At 34.7% G+C, this 19,550-nt stretch overlaps 1 protein-coding gene across 3 annotated transcripts in view; it reads left to right on the top strand.

The window, feature by feature from the left end:
- The window catches only part of GKAP1 (G kinase anchoring protein 1), an 83,507-nt gene extending 66,097 nt beyond the window's left edge, over positions 1-17,410 (top strand). For all 3 annotated transcript variants that reach the window (XM_042964544.1, XM_042964542.1, XM_042964543.1), the window contains 5 exons: positions 5,188-5,289; positions 10,092-10,155; positions 14,211-14,281; positions 14,825-14,902; positions 17,085-17,410. In XM_042964544.1, coding sequence (XP_042820478.1) covers positions 5,188-5,289; positions 10,092-10,155; positions 14,211-14,281; positions 14,825-14,902; positions 17,085-17,132 — 363 coding nt within the window. In that variant the 3' untranslated portion in view covers positions 17,133-17,410. The remainder of the gene's footprint in view (positions 1-5,187; positions 5,290-10,091; positions 10,156-14,210; positions 14,282-14,824; positions 14,903-17,084) is intronic.
- The last annotated feature ends 2,140 nt before the right edge of the window (positions 17,411-19,550 follow it).

Genomic DNA, 19,550 nt, shown 5'->3' with positions numbered 1-19,550 from the left:
GTAGAAAAATATAGTAGATAATAGGAAAAAAGTGTCAAGAGTATATAAACCATCTACCTACTCGTATTTTATGAAATTTGTTCCAATGCATATATGTACACATACACAACATATACCTACATACACTGACATGTATGTGCATTCTGGGTCATGATCTAAAACATTCTTTAATGTGGGTCACTGTCATATAAGCTGGAAAGCATTGTTCTGTGATATAGTTTCAACCTAATTAACTCCAACTATATTCTTTCCCAGATTTTCTCATAGCTAGAGCAGAGCATACCTGTCACAGAGTGCTCAATCCTCCCTAGCTTTGCTCAAGGTTCATGTCACATGCTATCTTCTCTGTGAAGCTTTCTCTCACTGCCCCACCCTACACGCGAAACATAGAAAATCTGGATGTGATCTTCTTTTTCTTACTACACAGCATTTTGTTTTTCTTATGGCACATTTCACAGAGCACATTTTTATTATAACAGATTACAAATCCCTTGTGGACATGGACTTTATCTTCTACATCCTTGTATCTTCATTATAGTATAATATTTTCTACTTAGAAGATATTTTTTTAAGTTATTTCTTGAAATACAGGATTTTATAAAAATGAATGTACATTAAAACAGCATGATTTTCTCGGGGCGCCTGGGTGGCTCAAGTCAGTTGAGGGTCGGACTTCGGCTCAGCTCATGATCTCGTGGTCTGTGAGTTCGAGCCCCGCGTCGGGCTCTGTGCTGACAGCTCAAAGCCTGGAAGTCTACTTCGGATTTTGTGTTTCCCTCGCTCTCTGCCTCTCCCCCGCTCATGCTCTGACTCTCTCTCTGTCAAAAATAAATAAAACATTAAAAAAAACCAGTATGATTTTCTGTAAAGTGGAGAAATGATAATAGCAAAAATTAGTACTTGAGAGGTTGCTATATTAAACATTATTTAAAATGATTATTTCATTTAATTTGCACAGTTAACTAGAAGTTGGTAGATGTTATCTCCAGTTTGTAGATTCAGTGGGAAAAAATGACCTTAATTTTATTCACCTGGAGAAAACTACTGATAATTTGTTGTGGTCCTGCTTTTCTAATGATATATACTTTTTTCCTCCAATAATGTGGAAACCGTTCTATGGACCACTTTTTAGCTAAATAAATATGGTGAGCATTTTGAGTTATTAAGTAATAATTCTTATACATTAAATAATTGAGTATTTTAAAACACTAAATTGCTTTCAGTTACCCACATTGAGAAAGAAAAATATTTTAAATGTACCAGTTTGAGATAACATTTCTTTGCTTACTGGCGAAATTGTGTACTTTCTCATGTTTATTGGTTATATGCCTGTCATATGGTTGTGACTGTTTTTTCCAGTTTCTCATTTACCTTTTGATTTCGTTATAGTATTTTTGTGGAAATTTTTCATCAAGTTAAATCTATCAGTCTTTTCCTTTCAGTTTTTTCCCTTTGGTATGTTCAGAAGTACTTTCCTACTCAAAGATGATAGATATTCATCTAGATTTTAATACTTCTGTGTTTCCATTTTTTCAAAACTAGAATAGTAATTCATATTATTCCATACTCAGTATAAAACAATTTTGATAAAAGGAAATTTTAGTTTTTTTAAATGTTTATTTATTTTGAGAGAGAAAGAGAAAGCAGGAGAAGGGCAGAGAAAAAGGGAGAAAGAATCCCAAGCAGGCTTCACACTGTCAGCACAGAGCCTGATGCGGGCCTCGAACTCACAGACTGTGAGATCATGACCTGAGCCAGCTGAGCCACCCAGATACCATAATAAAAAGAAATTTTTAAATGATAAAGTGAAATTTCTATAATCTCACAAGAATAAATCTCCTAAGAGTTATTACATTTTTAGTGTATATACTTCCAAATTTCTTCTTTGCATATGGTATCATAATATTAAGACCCTGTGAATGTTTTATAGTTCTATATCATTTTTAGTGACTTTGGAGTTTTCAGTTTTGTGAATTTACCACGTGTTTAGCCTGTATCCTGTTGTTGGGCATTTAAATTGATGTCCAGGGGTGCCTGGGTGGCTCGGTAGGTTAAGCATCCAGCTCTTGGTTTCAGCTTAGGTCAGGTTATGATCTTATGGTTTGTGGCTTTGAGTCTGCTGTCAGTACAGAGCCTGCTTGGGATTCTCTCTCTCCCTTTCTATTTGTCCCTTCCCTGCTCACTCTCTATCTCCCCCTCCGCCTCTCAAAGTAAATAAATGTTTAAAAATAATAGGGCTGCCTGGCTGGCTCAGTAGGTTAAGTGTCTGACTTCAGCTCAGGTCATAATCTTGCAGTGTGGGAGTTTGTCAGCATCAGGCTCTGTGCTGACAGCTTGGAGCCTGGAGCCTGGAGCCTGCTTCAGATTCTGTGTCTCCCTCTCTCTCTCTGCCCTCCTCTCCTCAAAAATAAACATATATATATATATATATACATATACATATATATATATACATATATATATACATATACATATATGTATATATATACGTATATATATACATATATATATATACGTATACATATATGTATATATATACGTATATATATACATATATGTATACGTATATATATATATATAAATTGAAGTCCAGTTTTTTTGTTGTAATAAGTCTTCAGTGAACACTCTGATATTCTCCCCACCTCACTTACCTATTGAAGGTAAATTCCTAGAAGTGCAGTTCTTGGGCCTAGTATATATATGTCTAATTTGGATCCACTCCCCTTATTCCTTAAACTAGAATCTTGAAGCCTATCATCCTCACCTGCCACATTCAACCCCCAATAAATACTGTAGATTCTGCTCCCAAATAGTTTTTCCTATGATATACTTCTCTCTATCTAAACTTCTAATCTCAGGCATAATCTTTTCTGACCTGGGTTTGCAGTTGTTATTAAAGGGTCTTTATACCTTTCCTACCCACTCTAATCCATTTTCCACAGCAGTCAAAGTGATCCCTGAAAAACATAAATGTAACATAAATATAATCTGATAGTCCTGCTCAAAATCTTTCACTGCTTCACAAGGCTCTCCAAGATTAGGCTTCTGTCTTCTACTATCTTCCCCCTCACTAAACTCCAACCATACTGGCCTCTTTCCCCTTCAAATTCGGGCTCTCTCCTGCCTCAGAGCCTTTAAACATACTGCTCTTTCTACTTGGAAATCTCTTACCTCTACTTTTTGCTTAACCAGTTCCTTCCCATCTCTCAAAGTTCATCTCTTTTTTTTTTTTTTTTTTTTTTTTCAAAGTTCATCTTAAGTGTCACTACCTCAGAGAACACTTCCCTGATCCACCAGGGAATAGTCCACATTATTCCCTTTATAGCACTGTGCTGCTTTTCTTCATGGCTTAAAACCTTGCATTGATGTTATATCTGCCTCCTCTGGGACAAGTCCCAGAGAGCAAGAGTCAGTACACACAGCACCTAGCAGTTAGGTGTAGAGTTTCTGTAGAGTAAGTTAATGTTGCCACATTAGTCATTAGATAAATAGAACCAATTTATACTCTTATGTGACTGTAAGATGATTTTTTGCATTTAAATTTGTTTTGGTATGTGGTGCAGGATGGCAGGGATTTATTTAACTTGATTTTTTCCCCAGTTAGCCATTTATCCTGTAACCTACATTTGTTCTGTAATTCAGCCTTTTCTCACTTCTTTAAAATACCGTAAGTATGTTACAATAAATTCTTATATCTCGGGGTGCCTGGGTGGCTCAGTCAGTTGAGTGTCTGACTTCGGCTCAGGTCATGATCTCACAGTTCGTGGGTTCGAGCCCCGCATCAGACTCTGTGCTGACAGCTCAGAGCCTGGAGCCTGCTTCAGATTCTGTGTCTCCCTCTCTCTCTGCCCCTCCCCTACTCATGGTCTGTCTCTCTCTATCAGAAATAAATAAACATTAAAAAAACATTCTTATATCTTAAGTCTCTTTCTGGAATTTCTTTTCTAGCACAGTGGCTCTGTCTACCTAGGTGCCCTGACCACACTACTTTAGTTATTTTTGCAATATAGTGTACAATTATTCGGTAGACAAATTCCTCTTCATTGCATTAACGTTTTGTTTCTGTTCTGTATTCTCCTGGATGAAGTTTTGACTGGAATTTCAATTGAAATTTTATTGAACTACCTAAATAATATTTAGTCTTCTAATTTGCAAACATACTTTGTTCCATGTCCTCTTTGGTATTTTATAATTTTCTTTATGGATCCTAAACATTTCTGAATTTTAATTTTAGAGATATACTTTTTAAATGTTTATTTTGAGAGAGACCATGTGCGTACATCAGCAGGGGGAGGGGCAGAGAGAGAGGGAGAGAGAGAATCCCAAGCAGGTCCATGCTCAGTGCGAGCCCAATGTGGGGCCATGACCTGAGCTGAAATCAGGAGTTGGATGCTTAACCGACTGAGCCACCCAGGTGCCTCTAGGGATATTTTTTATAGCTACTGAAGAGGAATTGGTTTTTCTAGTTATATTTTCTGCCTAGTAATTGCTGATATACAGAAAAGCTGTTAATTTTGGGGTTCTATTATTATTTGTTACTTATTATATTTTATAATCAAGTATAAAATATAAATTATAAAATAAGTATAAATTATAATTGATTACTTCTCGTACGTTTTGAATTCTTTTGAGTTTTAAAGATAAACTAATAGCAACTTGTCACAGAGCACTTTTTTTTTTAATGTTTTATTTATTTTTCAGAGAGACAGACAGAACATGAACAGGGAAGGGGACAGAGACAGAGAAGGAGACACAGAATCTGAAACAGTCTCCAGGCTCTGAGCTGTCAGCAGAGAGCTTTACATGGGGCTGGAACTCAAGAACTGTGAGATCATGACCTGAGCTGAAGTCAGATGCTCGAAATGACTGAGCCACTTAGGCTCCCCGTCACAGAGCACTTTTAATATGTTTATCCCAGTATAGAAATATTTCAAAGTTTGATATTATTCTGTTATGCTTGTAGTTTGAGATTAATCATAAATATCTTATTTGCTTTTACTGTAATAATTACAATTATAATTGAGTAGAAGTGGAAATGTAGTCAACGGTTTAGGGTTGCTTTAGAAAATGAATTAAAATTGGGAAAAATCAGGCTTTTTCCTCTTAAACGTTCACAAATATTGTAAATATTGTAAACCAGAAATGGTAGAACTATCTTAGTTCTAAAATAGTGTTTTTCTCTCTTAGGAAGTAGTTCTGAAAGATGGAAGAATTGAAAGACTAAAGTTGGAACTTGAAAGGAAAGATGCTGAAATCCAGAAGCTGAAAAATGTGATCACTCAATGGGAGGTTTGTATTTATTTACTGTTGTAAACTAAAATAATTCTCTTACATGGTACTTTTCTGTTTTTCTTACATGTAAATATGTGTAATATTTGATCAATAGAAATAACATTTCTACTGTTCAGGTTTTTAAACTCTCATTAATGATATAAAATCTGAATAACAGTGTAATTTTCTTCTCATGTTACAATATATATAACATTAAATTTTCCATTTTAACCATTTTTAAGTATACAATTTATTGGCATTAATTATCTTCACAGTGCTATGTGAATAACCACTATCTACTTCCAGAACTTTTTCATCATCCCAAGCAAATTCTGTACCCATTAAATAACTGCTGTTCTTCTTTTGTTGCAGCCACTGGTTACCTGTAATTCCAATGAATTTGCTTTATTCTGGGTACTTCATATAAATGGAATTATATAATTTTTGTCTTTGTGTGTCTGGCTTATTTCACTTAGCGTAATGTTTTCAAGTTTCATCCACGTTTTTTGCATGTATCAGAATTTCATTCCTTTTATGGCTGAATTGTCCATTGTACGTGTATACTACATCTTGAACTTTACTCATCTGTTTGTGGACATTTGCATTGTTTCCACCATTTGACTGTTGTGAACAATGCTGCCATGAACATTAGTGTACAAGTATTTGAGTCCCTGCTTTTAGTTTTTGGGTATATACCTAAAAGTAGAATTGTTGGATCACATGGTAATTATATGTTTAACTTTTGGAGAAACTGCCATATTGTTTTCCATAGCACCTGCAACATTTTACATTCCCATCACCAAAATACATGAAGGTTCCAATTTCTCCACATCCTTGCCAACATTTGTTATTTATACAGTTTATTTTAACCACAAACCTGCATATTACTCTTTGATTTGCTTCCTTAGGCTTTTTTTTTTTAATCTCTTATTCATCTCAAGTGTCATTGTTTTTTGACTAATATTTATTCACTCAACAGTTATCTGTTGAGTGCCTATAATGTGCCAGGTGCTTTTCTGGGCCCCACATATGCAATGGTGAAAAAAATGATAACTCAAGTTCGAGCTCTGATGGTTCTTACATTTCCCTTTCTCCTCTACTTATGCCTTTAGGAATCATCCCTGCTAAAACCTTTTTGGACTGCATCCACCCATCTCCCTTAGCTTTCTCTTTGTGGTATATATTTTCCTTTTCCTTTTCTCCTCTGTGCCAGGCACAGAGAAGAAATACAAATATGAGGTACCAAGAAGCTCATAGTCTAATGAGGAAGATACACATGTAAATAGTTGTAGTACACTGTAGAATTTATAGAGATTTGACAGAGTGCTCCCAAATCACAGAAATAATCCTGAATTAGTTGCTGCTATTGAAAATTGCTAAGCTTTTCACAGAAGAGATGGTATTTCCAGGTAGAGACAGTACCTACAAAGGCATGGAAATGGTAAGAAATATATTGTTGCTGAAATTTAGAGAAATGGAAAGTTGTAAAAGGTTATATTGGAGATGTTATTTGGGGTCAGTATTTGAAGGCAATTGGATTTTATTTTATTTATTTGTTTAATTACAGGAAGGTAAAACCACAGAGCAATATCAGCCATGAACAAACATGCGGAAATTCTTAACAGGATCTTAGCAACTTGAGTCCAATAGATTTTTTTTTTATTCATCAAATGAATTTATAACTGAAAATTAAAATTTAAAGTTACTATTGAAAGCAGTAAAATTTTAGTTGACCATGGCTAAACAAAAAATATATATAAGCCAAGAAATTTAAGTACCTTTTTGTTCTTTGATGTAATTCTTTTAATGGAACATTTCCCTTCTGGTGACAGCTTTTAACATTTAGTTTATATTTATTCACATCAATCTGGGCCCTAGGTAAAAAGAAATTGTCAGGTACTATATACATCTATATCTTATAAATATATTTAGGCCAAGTTTTTAGATAAGAATTGAAATATATATTCATGTAGCACCAATCTAGTGGTTCTAATTGCAGTTCTTTTTTGTCCTGCTCATAATTTATGAAGCTTTTTTTAAATTTTATTTATTTAATTTTATATTTTTCATCATGGTGGGTGTACTCTTTAATCCCCATCACCTGTTTCCCCCATCCCCCACCCATCTCCCCTCTGGTAATCATCAATTTGTTCTCTGTAGTTAAGAGTTTGTTTCTTGGTTTGTCTCTCTTTTTTCCCCTTTGCTCATTTGTTTGTTTGTTTTTTTAATTTCACTTATGAGTGAGATTATATGGTGTTTGATTGACTAATTTCACTTAGCATTAAACTTTCTAGCTCCATCCCTGTTTTTGCAAATGGCAAGACTGCATTCTTTTTTACAGCTGAATAATATTCCATTATAGATAGATTAGATAGATAAGATAGATAGATAGATAGATAGATAGATAGATAGATGCACACACACACTCACCACATCTTCTTTATCTATTCATCTATCGATGGACACTTAGGCTGCTTCCATAGTTTGGTTATTGTAAATAATGCAGCAATAAACATAGGGGTGCATGTATCCCTTTGAAGTAGTGTTTTTGTATTTTTTGGGTAAATCCCCACAAGTGCAATTCCTGGATTATAGGGTAGTTCTGTTTTTAATTTTTTGAGGAACCTCCATCTGTTTTCCAAGCTGCACCAGCTTGCATTCCCACCAACAGTGCAAGAGGGCTCTTTTTTCTCCACATCCTTACCAACACTTGTTTCTTGTTGTTGTTAAGTTAGCCATTCTGACAGGTGTGAGGTGATCTGTCATTGTGGTTTTGCACTTTCCTGATGACTAGTGATGTTGAGCATCTTTTCACGTGTCTGTTAGCCATCTGTATGTCTTCTTTGGAGAAGTGTCTTCTGCCCATTTTTTAATTGGATTATTTGTTTTCGGGGATCTTGAGTTGTATCATTTCTTTATATGGACAGTAACCCTTTATCAGATACGTCATTTGCAGCTGTCTTCTATTCTAATGGCTGCCTGAAGGCATTTGGATTTTAGTAAAGGTCTTTAGAAAGGGAAGTGGCATGAGAATTGTTTTGTGGGAGAATAATGCACATGGCTGAAGCCTTGAGTGAAGGTAGTCTGGTAAAACAATGAACAGGTATTGAGTGTGAGAGGAAGAGCACATTTTCAACTGGTTTGGGCAGTGGTAACTAATACCCCATTTTGTATATGCTTAGTTTGAAATAGCTGTAGATGTAGGCATAGATGTTCAGGATGCAGCTGAACACAGTTGACTCACAACGTATGTATCATTTAACTTAAGTGCTCTCTTTTTCATGAAATTAAAAATACTAATAAGGCACTATATGTTTCATTTTTGCTCTTACAAATTGCATGGCACTAGTGTGTTATACATTTTGTTTTTATCAATACATTTGCTATTCAGGGTTATATGTACAAAACTATATATGCTATTTTTATGGTCAATATAAAGATTTTTCACGGGTAATTTTGCTCATTTACAATTTTTGCTTTATGAGCTGACTTTAGACTCTAAGGCTGGAATAAGAGGTGTTTCTGTGTACACTGATCTATATCTGGGACAAAAGGCTTGAGCTGAGATAGCCTTTAGCAAGATATTAACATTGATTAAAGCCTTGAGAGAATTTCTTACAGTTTCATATTCTTAGGGGATATATTTCTATATTCATAGTGAATATACTTATAGTTGACTTTGTATGGTTTTCCCCTTCATATTTCCATGTGTCCATCTGACTTACTGCCCTCATTCATTTCTAAGATTCTCAGAAGTTCATTACTTTTATATTTACTGTGGTATTTACTTCTGTTCGATGTATTGACTGCAGTTATTACTGAGTATCATTACTGGTTATCAGCAATTTACTGAATAGAGTGTTTAGTAAAAGCCATTTTTATCTTTATTGAACTTGATTTAAAATACATTAAATGTGTTTTATAAGAAATATTTTTGAATCGGTAACTTCTGTACTTACCTATGTACATGTTAAGAGAAGAAGTGACAAGTTTCTTATACTGATCTGCTTTCTTTCGCTGATCTCTTGTTTTTCCATACTGTATTAAATATAGTGTTATGTCTAATGTACTAATATGTTAAGTATTTATAAATAATTAAGTCCATTTAAGATATGTTGAATAAGTGTAGTGGAGTGGGCAAATTCCCTGGAATAAAGATGTTAATGTGGGAACACAGTTCCTCTTGTTCATAAGTATAAAATTGTGCCATTATGTAGTATGAGAAGCTAAGTCATTTAGAAAAATAGAAAAAGAATTGGAAGGTATTTCAGTAAATTATTAATTCATACCATCCAAATTTACTTTAACAATATATAGTTAGTGAAATAGTGAGAAGACATAGTACTGCACTGTACAATTGAGTAACCACTATGTGAGTGTACCTAGTCACCTTTTCAGTAGTTTAGTAGCCACATTTTGGACAGTGGCAGGTATAGAACAGATACTGAAAGTTCTAGTATAGTACTGGACAGTCTTGGTCTGGAGCTGTGAATCATTTTTCTTTGTTTTTACCTAATTATTTTGAATTGTGTAAGGATTTTATTTAAGGAAAAAAAGAGAAAGACTCCAGGAAAATTTAGTCCTAAATTTTGTCCAGTTTTATCTCTCTCTTCTTGATTTTTCAATATCCTATAATATTAATTTCTGTTATTGTACCAGGGATTTAATTTAGGAGTAGACAGTTATGAATACATTTTCTTCTTTCAAAAGTAATTTCTGTCTTTCAGCAAGCCTAGAATTCATAACTTCATAATTCATAGTAAATCATTAATTACATTATTTACTTTTAAAAAATTAAATCTTTTTTCTTTGACTATTAGGCAAAGTATAAAGAAGTAAAGGCAAGAAATGCACAGTTATTGAAAATGCTTCAGGAAGGTGAAAGTAAGTGATTTGTGTGTTTTTAGAATTAAAAGTTAACCTTAAAAAATATTTGAAGATAATTTTTCAAGATATATGATTTATTAACTCAACAAAATTAAAAATTTTATCAGAGTGATACAAATTGAATTGTTTCTGATAATTTTATTATTACAAGTCACTCTTACAGCGCCTTAGTATTATACAGGTTTATGACTATTTGGGTAAGAGAAAGCTTGAAATTTCCGTTCTTATAAAGTACTGGACTACATTCAGCAGGAAAATAAGAATAGACCTTGCTTAAGATTCTCTTTTTAATTATTAGAGGAGAATGCTTATTATTTTGGGTTTTCCTTCTCCCCTTCTCCCCAACTCCTTATACTTTTGTTGCCACTCTAAACTTTGGCAGTAGTTCACCAGCAGGAAGCCAAGGAAATCACTCAAAAATGATTAGAAATATTCATATTAGTAAAGTAGATGCTATGTGAAGCCCCTCCCCACATCAGTTGCACTCCTGATTATGTATACCTAATGATACTTACCTTGAAAGTTCTATGAAGATTTTCCACTCATAACAGAAAAGGAAGTGTGTGTTAAGTTTTTTAATTTTTTTTTAAGCTTTATTTATTTTTGAGAGAGAGGGGGAGAGAGAGAGAGAGAGAGAGCGAGAGAGCGCGCATGCACACATGAGTGGGGGAGGAGCAGAGAGAGGGAGACACAGAATCTGAAGCAGGCTCCAGGCTCTGAACTGTCAGCACAGAGCCAGACGTGGGGCTCGGACTCACGAACCGTGAGATCATGACCTGAGCCAACTGAGCCACCTAGGCGCCCCTGTGTGTTAAGTTTTTAATATGAAGCTTATGCAAAAGAAATTATAAATAATAAAAGACATATAGAAAGATAAGAATAAGAGAAAATCTTCTGAACAGACAAAATTAAGGCCTATAAACAGTTTTCCCTGTTAATAAGTGTCAGTGATAAACCAAATAGATCTCTTATGAGTACTGTATAATGTTCAAGAAATGGTGAAACTCACCTTGAAGAATAAGCAAGATAACAGAAATTGAAGATCCTGGGAGTATAATTGTCTAGTCAAAATTTAAACTATGTTAAAAAACAGTTATCAAAACAATATGAGTAAAAACCAGAAATTATGTTCAATTGAACAGAATATATAGTGTTGAAATAGATTCAAGCTTGCTGTTTTATAACTTTACTGTTTTTTGTAATATAATTTATACAGCTTAACTATGATGAAATGGAAGTTAAAGAATAATGGGGAAAGGTATTATTTGGACAGTTAGATACCAACATTCTGAGATCACTTTAGATCTGTGCATGTTACTGAGTTCTGTGCAGATCATTTAATAAAATTATGAAAATAAAGTAATTGTTTATAAGCTGTATTTCTTTTTTTTTTTATTAAAAAGTTTTGTTAAGGTTTATTCATTAGTGAGAGAGAGAGAGAGCATGAGCAGGGAAGGGACAGAGAGAGAGGGAGACACAGAATCCAAAGCAGGCTCCAGGCTCTGAGTTGTCAGGACAGAGCCTGATGCGGGGCTCAAACCTACAAACCATGAGATCGTGACCTGAGCTGAAGTCCGACACTCAACCAACTGAGCCATCCAGGCACCCCTCTGAGCTGTATTTCTAATTAAAGAAATTAAGGGTATCATTGGACATTGGATGCATGATTTTTAAATATGTAAAAAACAAAGTAATATTTATATTTAGAGAAACATTTATGAAAAATAAGAAAGTTAAATGATAAAAGCTTTCTCTCATTTAAAATGGCTACCAGTAAATGACTTCAGTGTCCATGCTATACTATAAAAAAATCCAAATGAGATCACCTGGCTGGCTCCGTCAGAGAATGCAACTCTTGAACCCAAGGTCATGAGTTTGAACCCCACATTGGATGTAGAGATTATTATGTTTTTAATTTTTTAAAATTTATTTATTTTGAGAGAGGCAGAGAGCAGGGAGGGGCAGAGAGAGAGATCCCAAGCAGGCTCCACACTGTCAGCTCAGAGCCCATGTGGGGCTTGAACTCACAAACCGCATGATCATGACCTGAGCCCAAACCAAGAGTCAGAGGCTTAACTGACTGAGCCACCCAGGTGCCTGAGATTACTTTTTAAAAAATCCAAATAGAAGAATTTTATATAGAACCATTACATGAAAAATAGAGTACATTAGAGCATATATACTCTAGCATTTATAATGTAAATGTAGGGGCGCCTGGGTGTCTCAGTCGGTTGAGCTTCTGACTTCCACTCATATCGTGATCTCAGGGTTCATGAGTTCGAGCCCTGCCTCAGGCTCTGTGCTGACAGCTCAGAGCCTGGAGCCTGCTTCAGATTCTGTGTCTCCCTTTCTCTCTACTCCTCCCCCACTCATGCTCCGTCTCTCTCTGTCTCAGAAATAAACAAACATTAAAAAAAAATTTATAATGTGAATGTAAATACAGTCAGTTCTATTATAATGCAACATATGTTCCTAACAATCACCAATTTCTGCCTAAGTACACAATTAAAACCACAAGGATTATGGGGGAATGGGATTAGGAGTGCACAACAGTCAAAAAACTTCATCAGAGACGTGTTAAAAAAAAAAGATAGGAATCTAATTAAAACAGTAACACAGTTTTATACATGTTAAAATGGTTAAACACAAATACTATAATAAGTCTGGCACTTTACCTGAAAGACCTGAAATTTGCTTGAGAAAATAGGTTTCAGAAGGTCTGCAGGTTGTGTTTACTGTGAAGCAGTGGAAGGATAGAAAGTTGGTATTATTCTGAACACTCAGGGAATGGAGATAGCTGAGAGATATTTGAGGTGTGTGCATGGGTGCAGTTTTCTGTGTTCGTGAAATAATGCTCAAGCAACTGTAAAGTTCGCGTTATGTTCAAGTTGTTCCCCAATACAGTAATCTCAGTGAAACAAATTTGTGTTTTCAAAACAAGCATATTATTATAAAATTGACTATAATTGAAATATTACGTAATTATTAAAAATTATTCTCAGTGAGTGTGTGTAATTCTGGGGATTGGGGAGTAGAAAACATAATACATAAAAATTCCCAGGTTGAAGGGCATCTGGGCTGGCTCAGACAGAAGAGCGTGCAACTCTTAATCTCAGGGTCATGGGTTTGAGCCCCACGTTGGGTGTAGAGATTGCTTAAATTAAAAAAAAATTACCAAGTTGAATCTTGAGAGCCTATGATTTGGTTCTTGATGCAGTGTCTCACCTTCATTAAACTATAAAAAATACATTTTAATTGCAGTGTTATGTTATATTGGTAGAGCTGTGGTGATATCAGTACTCATGTAGTTGATCTTTTCCTCCTTCACTAAATTTATTACAGTCTTACCTGTTTGGTTTCTCCTAGCTTGTTTTCAAAGTTCAGGAGTTAGTTTTTCATGCATTGGCCACTACCATGGGTTAAAGAAGTTGTTAGCCATGTGGGGATTTTTAAGGCTTAGGAAACCTTGGCACCAAAATGTAGAGCTCGTGCTTCCCCAAAGAGGGAAAACCTCTCGACAAAGGAATAGTTCTAAAAGTCCACAGGCTTATGTAATCAGTTATGATCATATGAGCTACATTTATTTGACAGTGCTGTATTGATATGAACAGTCAGATAAAAATCATTTTTGTGGGCCTTACAGTATTGCTCGCCCTGACAATTTGACAAAACAAAACAAACAAAAACATTCTACATTGTTTTTAAAATCTTGCTTTAAGACTAGTCAAAGTATTTGTTTTATCCCTTTGAGAAATTGTTTATGCCCTTGTTCTCTGTAGTATAGTTGGAAAAAATTAGTCTTTCAAGATACCTTTACAATTAATATTTTAACACCACAGAAAATGTAAAATTTCCAAGAAAAACTGCTATAGTAATAATAATGATGAGAATTTACCAGTGAAAAATAAGAGCTATATAGAACTAAGGAATACATTGATTCAGTACAAGGACAAATCTTTGCCCAATTGCACTGCTGTCTTGGTTCACTAAAGTATTATTCAAGTGTTTGAGTGACTGAAAACATTACACTGCTGTTTTTCCTTTCTTGTCAGTGAAAGATAAAGCAGAAATACTGCTGCAAGTTGATGAATCACAAAGTATCAAGAATGAGCTAACTATACAGGTAAGAAAAACTATGGAGTATACAGGACTGGTTTCCTTAAGCTATTACACTTTAGTCCTAAATTATGAAACTTGATTAAACAAAAATACAGCCCATCAACACTGCAGTAAAGTGATATAAATTACACTTTTTTATTATTATGTAATAGCAGATAGATGAAGATTCTGTTTTCCATGCTGAGAAAGTTAGGTGTGTCCTGAAGAGTAAGGGAGGATAGGGTTGTATTTCAGTTGATGCCTACTCTAAATATAGAGATAAAAAGGGCAGGTAGAACTTACCCAGTCATGAACCGTGACTTTCTTCCTTTCCCATCCTTACTTTGTCATTTTCTCTTGGAATATTGAGCTTCTCCTGTCTACTTTTAGTAGACAACTGAGTAAAATGCCTAATTGAAATTGTGTGTGTGCTCAGTGGTGGGAAGGTGGTTCTCCTGTGATCCCTAGTCATCTAGTAGTCAAATTCATCCCCAGGAGTAAGTGTTAAGAATTAAGAGTATTTGCTTGAAGACACGAAGTCTTTTTTAAATTGAATGTTTGGTTTTAGGTGACTTCACTTCATGCTGCATTAGAACAAGAAAGATCGAAAGTGAAAGTATTACAAGCAGAACTAGCCAAATACCAGGTATGCGTTTCTAATTTCGAAAGTGTTCTCATCGCAAATAATACACTTAGGATAGATACTGTGTGAGAATAAGGTACTATTTTATTCAGTCTAAAATCTATTCGCCAAACATATTAATAATGTTATTATTGGGCATATCATTTACACTTTAGAAAATGTTAGGGTCATTCTAGATATTGGTATTTACAGTACTAACTAAATTCAGAAAAATCCTTGGTATGTGATGTGGCATATGTGCCAGTGAATCATATCGAGGGAAGGTACATAATGACATTTGTCCTATTATATAAATTTGATCACATTGGTACAGCAGTTTCTCCTAGATATCTTTATTGTAAAGATATCTTTTCCCTTTATAGTTAATAAATATGTGAAGTGATACTTTGAGATTGTGTGAATATCCTTTTCTTTTTACTAAATGGTTTTAGCATCCATTGATGGTGATTTTTCTAATTCTGTTATTTCTTCTGCATTTACACCTGGCATTCAGCATTTTTTTCTGGACAAAGCAGTAAAAAAATCAGTTATTTGTTTCAGTATATGTGTATATGAAGTATATGTGTATAAAAAGAATTTTATGTATGTGTGTCTAAGTCATGATATAAAATATGTTAATTAATGTGGGGAGTCATAAGTCAAAAAGGTTTGAAAGCCACCACTGTTGGCCTGGAGAACATAGAAGTTGTAACAGCCCCAGGTTTGACATCTCATCATTCCCGGAAGAATTCCCTTTGCCTGGGAGACTTTGAAAAAGTCATATCATTGATCCATTGATCATTTTGTGTGTGGGTTTTTTTTTTAATCTTGTGGAAAAGCAAGGTAAGAGTTTTAAGCTACGTGACATTGGTACCTATGCATAGTGGGTATCTACTTTGAGGAAAGCTTTTAGTAAGTGTATTTGTATTTTCCTGCTACAGGAAATAAATTTTATTTTTGATACATGGCATTACACATCTCAGGTCCCACATAACCTCTTCATACGTTTTTTTTTCCCTCTGGACAAATCTGTGCATAACTTTTATTTGGTCAGGAATGAATCATGACATTCTCATACTTGATTTTTTTATTTAAAAGATTGATGAAGAAATGTTTTTGACCACTAGGAGGGAAGTTATAGGCAGAACAAGGATGAAAGCAACAGAGAATAGCTGCCAACACTAGTAAATGGGTCTGGATTCCATGGGTCTCTGACCACTTTAACCACAGCCAAGTACTGGTTCCTAAACCTGGCTGACCATCAGAATCACTTGGGAACTTTTTGAATTACAGATTGTTGAGCCCATTTCTAGTAATAATAAATAAACAGATCTGGGACAAAGTCTAGACTTCAGAGTTTTTAAAATATCACCACTTAGGTGATTCTGTTGATCAACTAAATTTAGGCATCATTGCCATAATTTATAAAAATGGAGAAGAAAACTGTAAAATTATTGTAAGGAACCATTATTTTGTGGTTAAAATGAGGGGTAGAATAGTTCAGGATGATTTTGATTTTCCTCTTTGCACCTTTGTACTTTCTGTATTTTTACAATGAGTATTTGCTTTTTAAATCAGAGTCAGGCAGAAAATGATACGTTAAAAATAATGAATGTAAAATACTTCTTATATTTTGAGCTCCTACCTCTTTGCTTGGCTCAAATCAAACACCATAGATGGAGTTTCATTTGGAGCAAATTAAATACAGATTCATGTATATCACTGAGCAATATGAAAAGTAGAGTCTGCTTTTCAACCTGCTGATGAACAAAATCAAATTTCTGATGCTAATATGAACAAGACTAACTTGAATTAAAAATTGAATTATCCGAGAAGGTAATAACTGAATTAGCAGATTTGCAGATTATGTGGAGCAAATTATTTATTTTAGAAGTGATCAAAAATTGCACTTTTAAAAAAACCTGGGACAGTCCAAATGAGGTCTAAAAAATATTGGTAGTCTTACTAAGTCTAAACTAGTTCAAGTAGAAGTAACTACTTCATACAACCCGCTTTAACCATTTGGAAAAAAATAACCTTATAAAAATAATTTAGTGGTCTGCACATTCAGATTTGCAACAAACTAAAAAAAAAAAAAAATGTTTCCTTCTCATACTCAAAAATGCCTTTGGTCTCATTTATTCTTAAAATGAAAATGCCCCCAAAATGATACTTCCTAAATAATTTGCCCTATTTTTCTTTACAGGGTGGCAGAAAAGGGAAAAGAAACTCTGAATCCGACCAGTGTAGGTGATTGCATTAGCCTTTGAGGTCAACACAAAATTAACACGTTCAGGGTTTTGCAAAAATGTATATATTTAATGCTGTGCAACTGCTAAACTATGCAGTTTTTGTTGAAGAAACTTAAAGTGATTAGCTCACTAACAGTCTATAATTTTATGTCCTTTTGGCTTAAAGTGAAAAGAAGAAAAATAGAATTCCAGCAGAATTCACTGATTATTGTTTACTATCCATACTTCTTATCACTTTAGTTTTTCATCAGTCAATAAAATTAATTTACTCTTCCACTAATATGTTTGAGTTTTTAAATTTCAGAAACGGTGTGTAAGTAGTATTAATTGGATTGTTGAAGTTCAGTGACCATTTACTCAGCACTTTGTGCATGCTAAACTCTACAGGACATACAAAATGAGTGAAAAGTGGTGGATACCCTCCAGTGGACATCGAAGCTGGGGACGACAAAAATACGTATGCATTAGAGTGACTAGAGCGTTGATAGCACATTGTTTGGAAATTGAGAACACTTGCATGAGCTAGTTTCTGCAGGGTGGATCTCTTTTCTGTAAATTTGCTGGGAGGCATTCCAGGCAGAGGGAGCAAAATCTGTGCTGAAATATTTGTTTAAAGAACAGTATGTCTTGAGGACAGAAACATGACACACTGAGAATAGAGTGTTGAAGTTGGGGAGGAGTGAATGAGAGATCTTTCACTGGTATCATCAATCACTAGAGTGATTAGTGGTTTGTGGAATTGATGTTTTTCTTTTTTTAGTGTAGTCAGTGAAACACAAATATGATTCCTAAAAATACAGAGGTTTTTTGCTTGTTTGTTTTACAACAGAGATGAATACATAAATACTGGTGTTGGCCTCCTTTTTTTCTTTTTTTTGAAGAAAAAAATAATGTCATCATTGCTTTTATGTCTGGCTTCTAACATGAGGCTAAATGAACCTTGCAAAGAATTGGGACTTCTTATTTCTCCCTGTATTCCTAGCACTTAGTCCTTTGTGTGGCACAGAATAGATACTGGATAATTATTTAATAAAGTGGTAAAGCCTTTTAAGATAGTTTTACCTTTACTAATTTTACCTTTGATGAAGAATAGGTACCATCAGACCTCATAAGCCCCCAAATAGAAAATAAAAAAATCTTAACTCTTATTGAAGTGTATATTCACTATTGCATAAAAGAAAAAGTGCCTTGTTGAGTTTTTCTAGTCTATATGAATCCATTAGATTTGGCTTATGATTTATAACTCACCTCTTGATGTATGCTGAGATTAGCTTTCAACAGTCCTTCTACAGAGGGAGAAAGGAGAAGAAAGTGTCTTGAGATGCTAAAGAACTATTACCTTAGTTGTGCATTATTAAACTATTTAAAAAAAAAAAAAGAATAGGTACCATCAGGGACACCTGAGTAGCTCAGGCAGTTAAGCATTCGAATCTTGATTTCAATTCAGGTCGTGATCTCACGGTTTGTGAGTTCGAGGCCCTCATCAGGCTCTGCGCTTGACAGTGCGGAGCCTGCTCGGGATTCTGTCTCTCCCTCTCTCTCTACCCCTCCCCTGTTCACGCTCTCTCACTCTCTCTCTCAAAATAAATGAATAAACTTAGAAAAAAAAAAAAAGAATAGGTACTATCAGAGCCTAATCAATTCAATAAATATATATGGTAATATTCCATGATACCATATTTTTCAACCCAGTGATGAACAAAATCAAATTTCTAATGTCTTATATGAACCAGCTAGACAGAACCTGAATAGTTTCAGTTATAATTGAATTACCCAAGGAGCTAATGAACTGAATTCCCAAACCATACTGTATCATCATCTGCTTTTGATTTTCTGTCTGCACATTATCCATTTAGTACATTATCTAGTTTCTAGCACAGTGCCTGGCACAAGATAGATGCTAAGCAGATATGCCATTTTCTTTCTTTCTTTTTTTTAATTTATTTATTTTGAGAGAGAAACAGAATACACAAGTGGGGGAGGGACAGAGAGCGAGTGAGAGAGAATCCCAAGCAGGCTCTGTGCTGTCAGCACAGAGCCTGATGTGGGGCTCGAACTCATGAACTATGAGATCACAACCTGAGCCAAAGTCAAGAACTTAACCAACTAAGCCACGCAGGTGCACCCAGATATGCCATTTTCTACTATTGTATATTGGTTTAAAATCACCTGGGCACATAGAAACCTTCATTGATCATCCTCTTTTGAGTTGGGTCTTCTCTGGAGTACTGTATTCATAGTTCTGTTTTTCTCCCTGAATTTTCTTTTTCCTGATTGATACATTCACTTCTGTGGCTCAATCTACCACTTGTAGGCTGATACCTTAGTCTCACCAGGGAAAGCTTTATCTAGTAAGAGATAGAAAAGACAATCTGTGATCAAGTGGTGGTTTCTTTTACATTAAATTGATTTCTCAGGCA

This window comes from Panthera tigris, chromosome D4, assembly GCF_018350195.1.
Source record: "Panthera tigris isolate Pti1 chromosome D4, P.tigris_Pti1_mat1.1, whole genome shotgun sequence".
NCBI classification, from domain to species: domain Eukaryota; kingdom Metazoa; phylum Chordata; class Mammalia; order Carnivora; family Felidae; genus Panthera; species Panthera tigris.
This window is presented reverse-complemented; position numbering and strand designations above follow the sequence as displayed.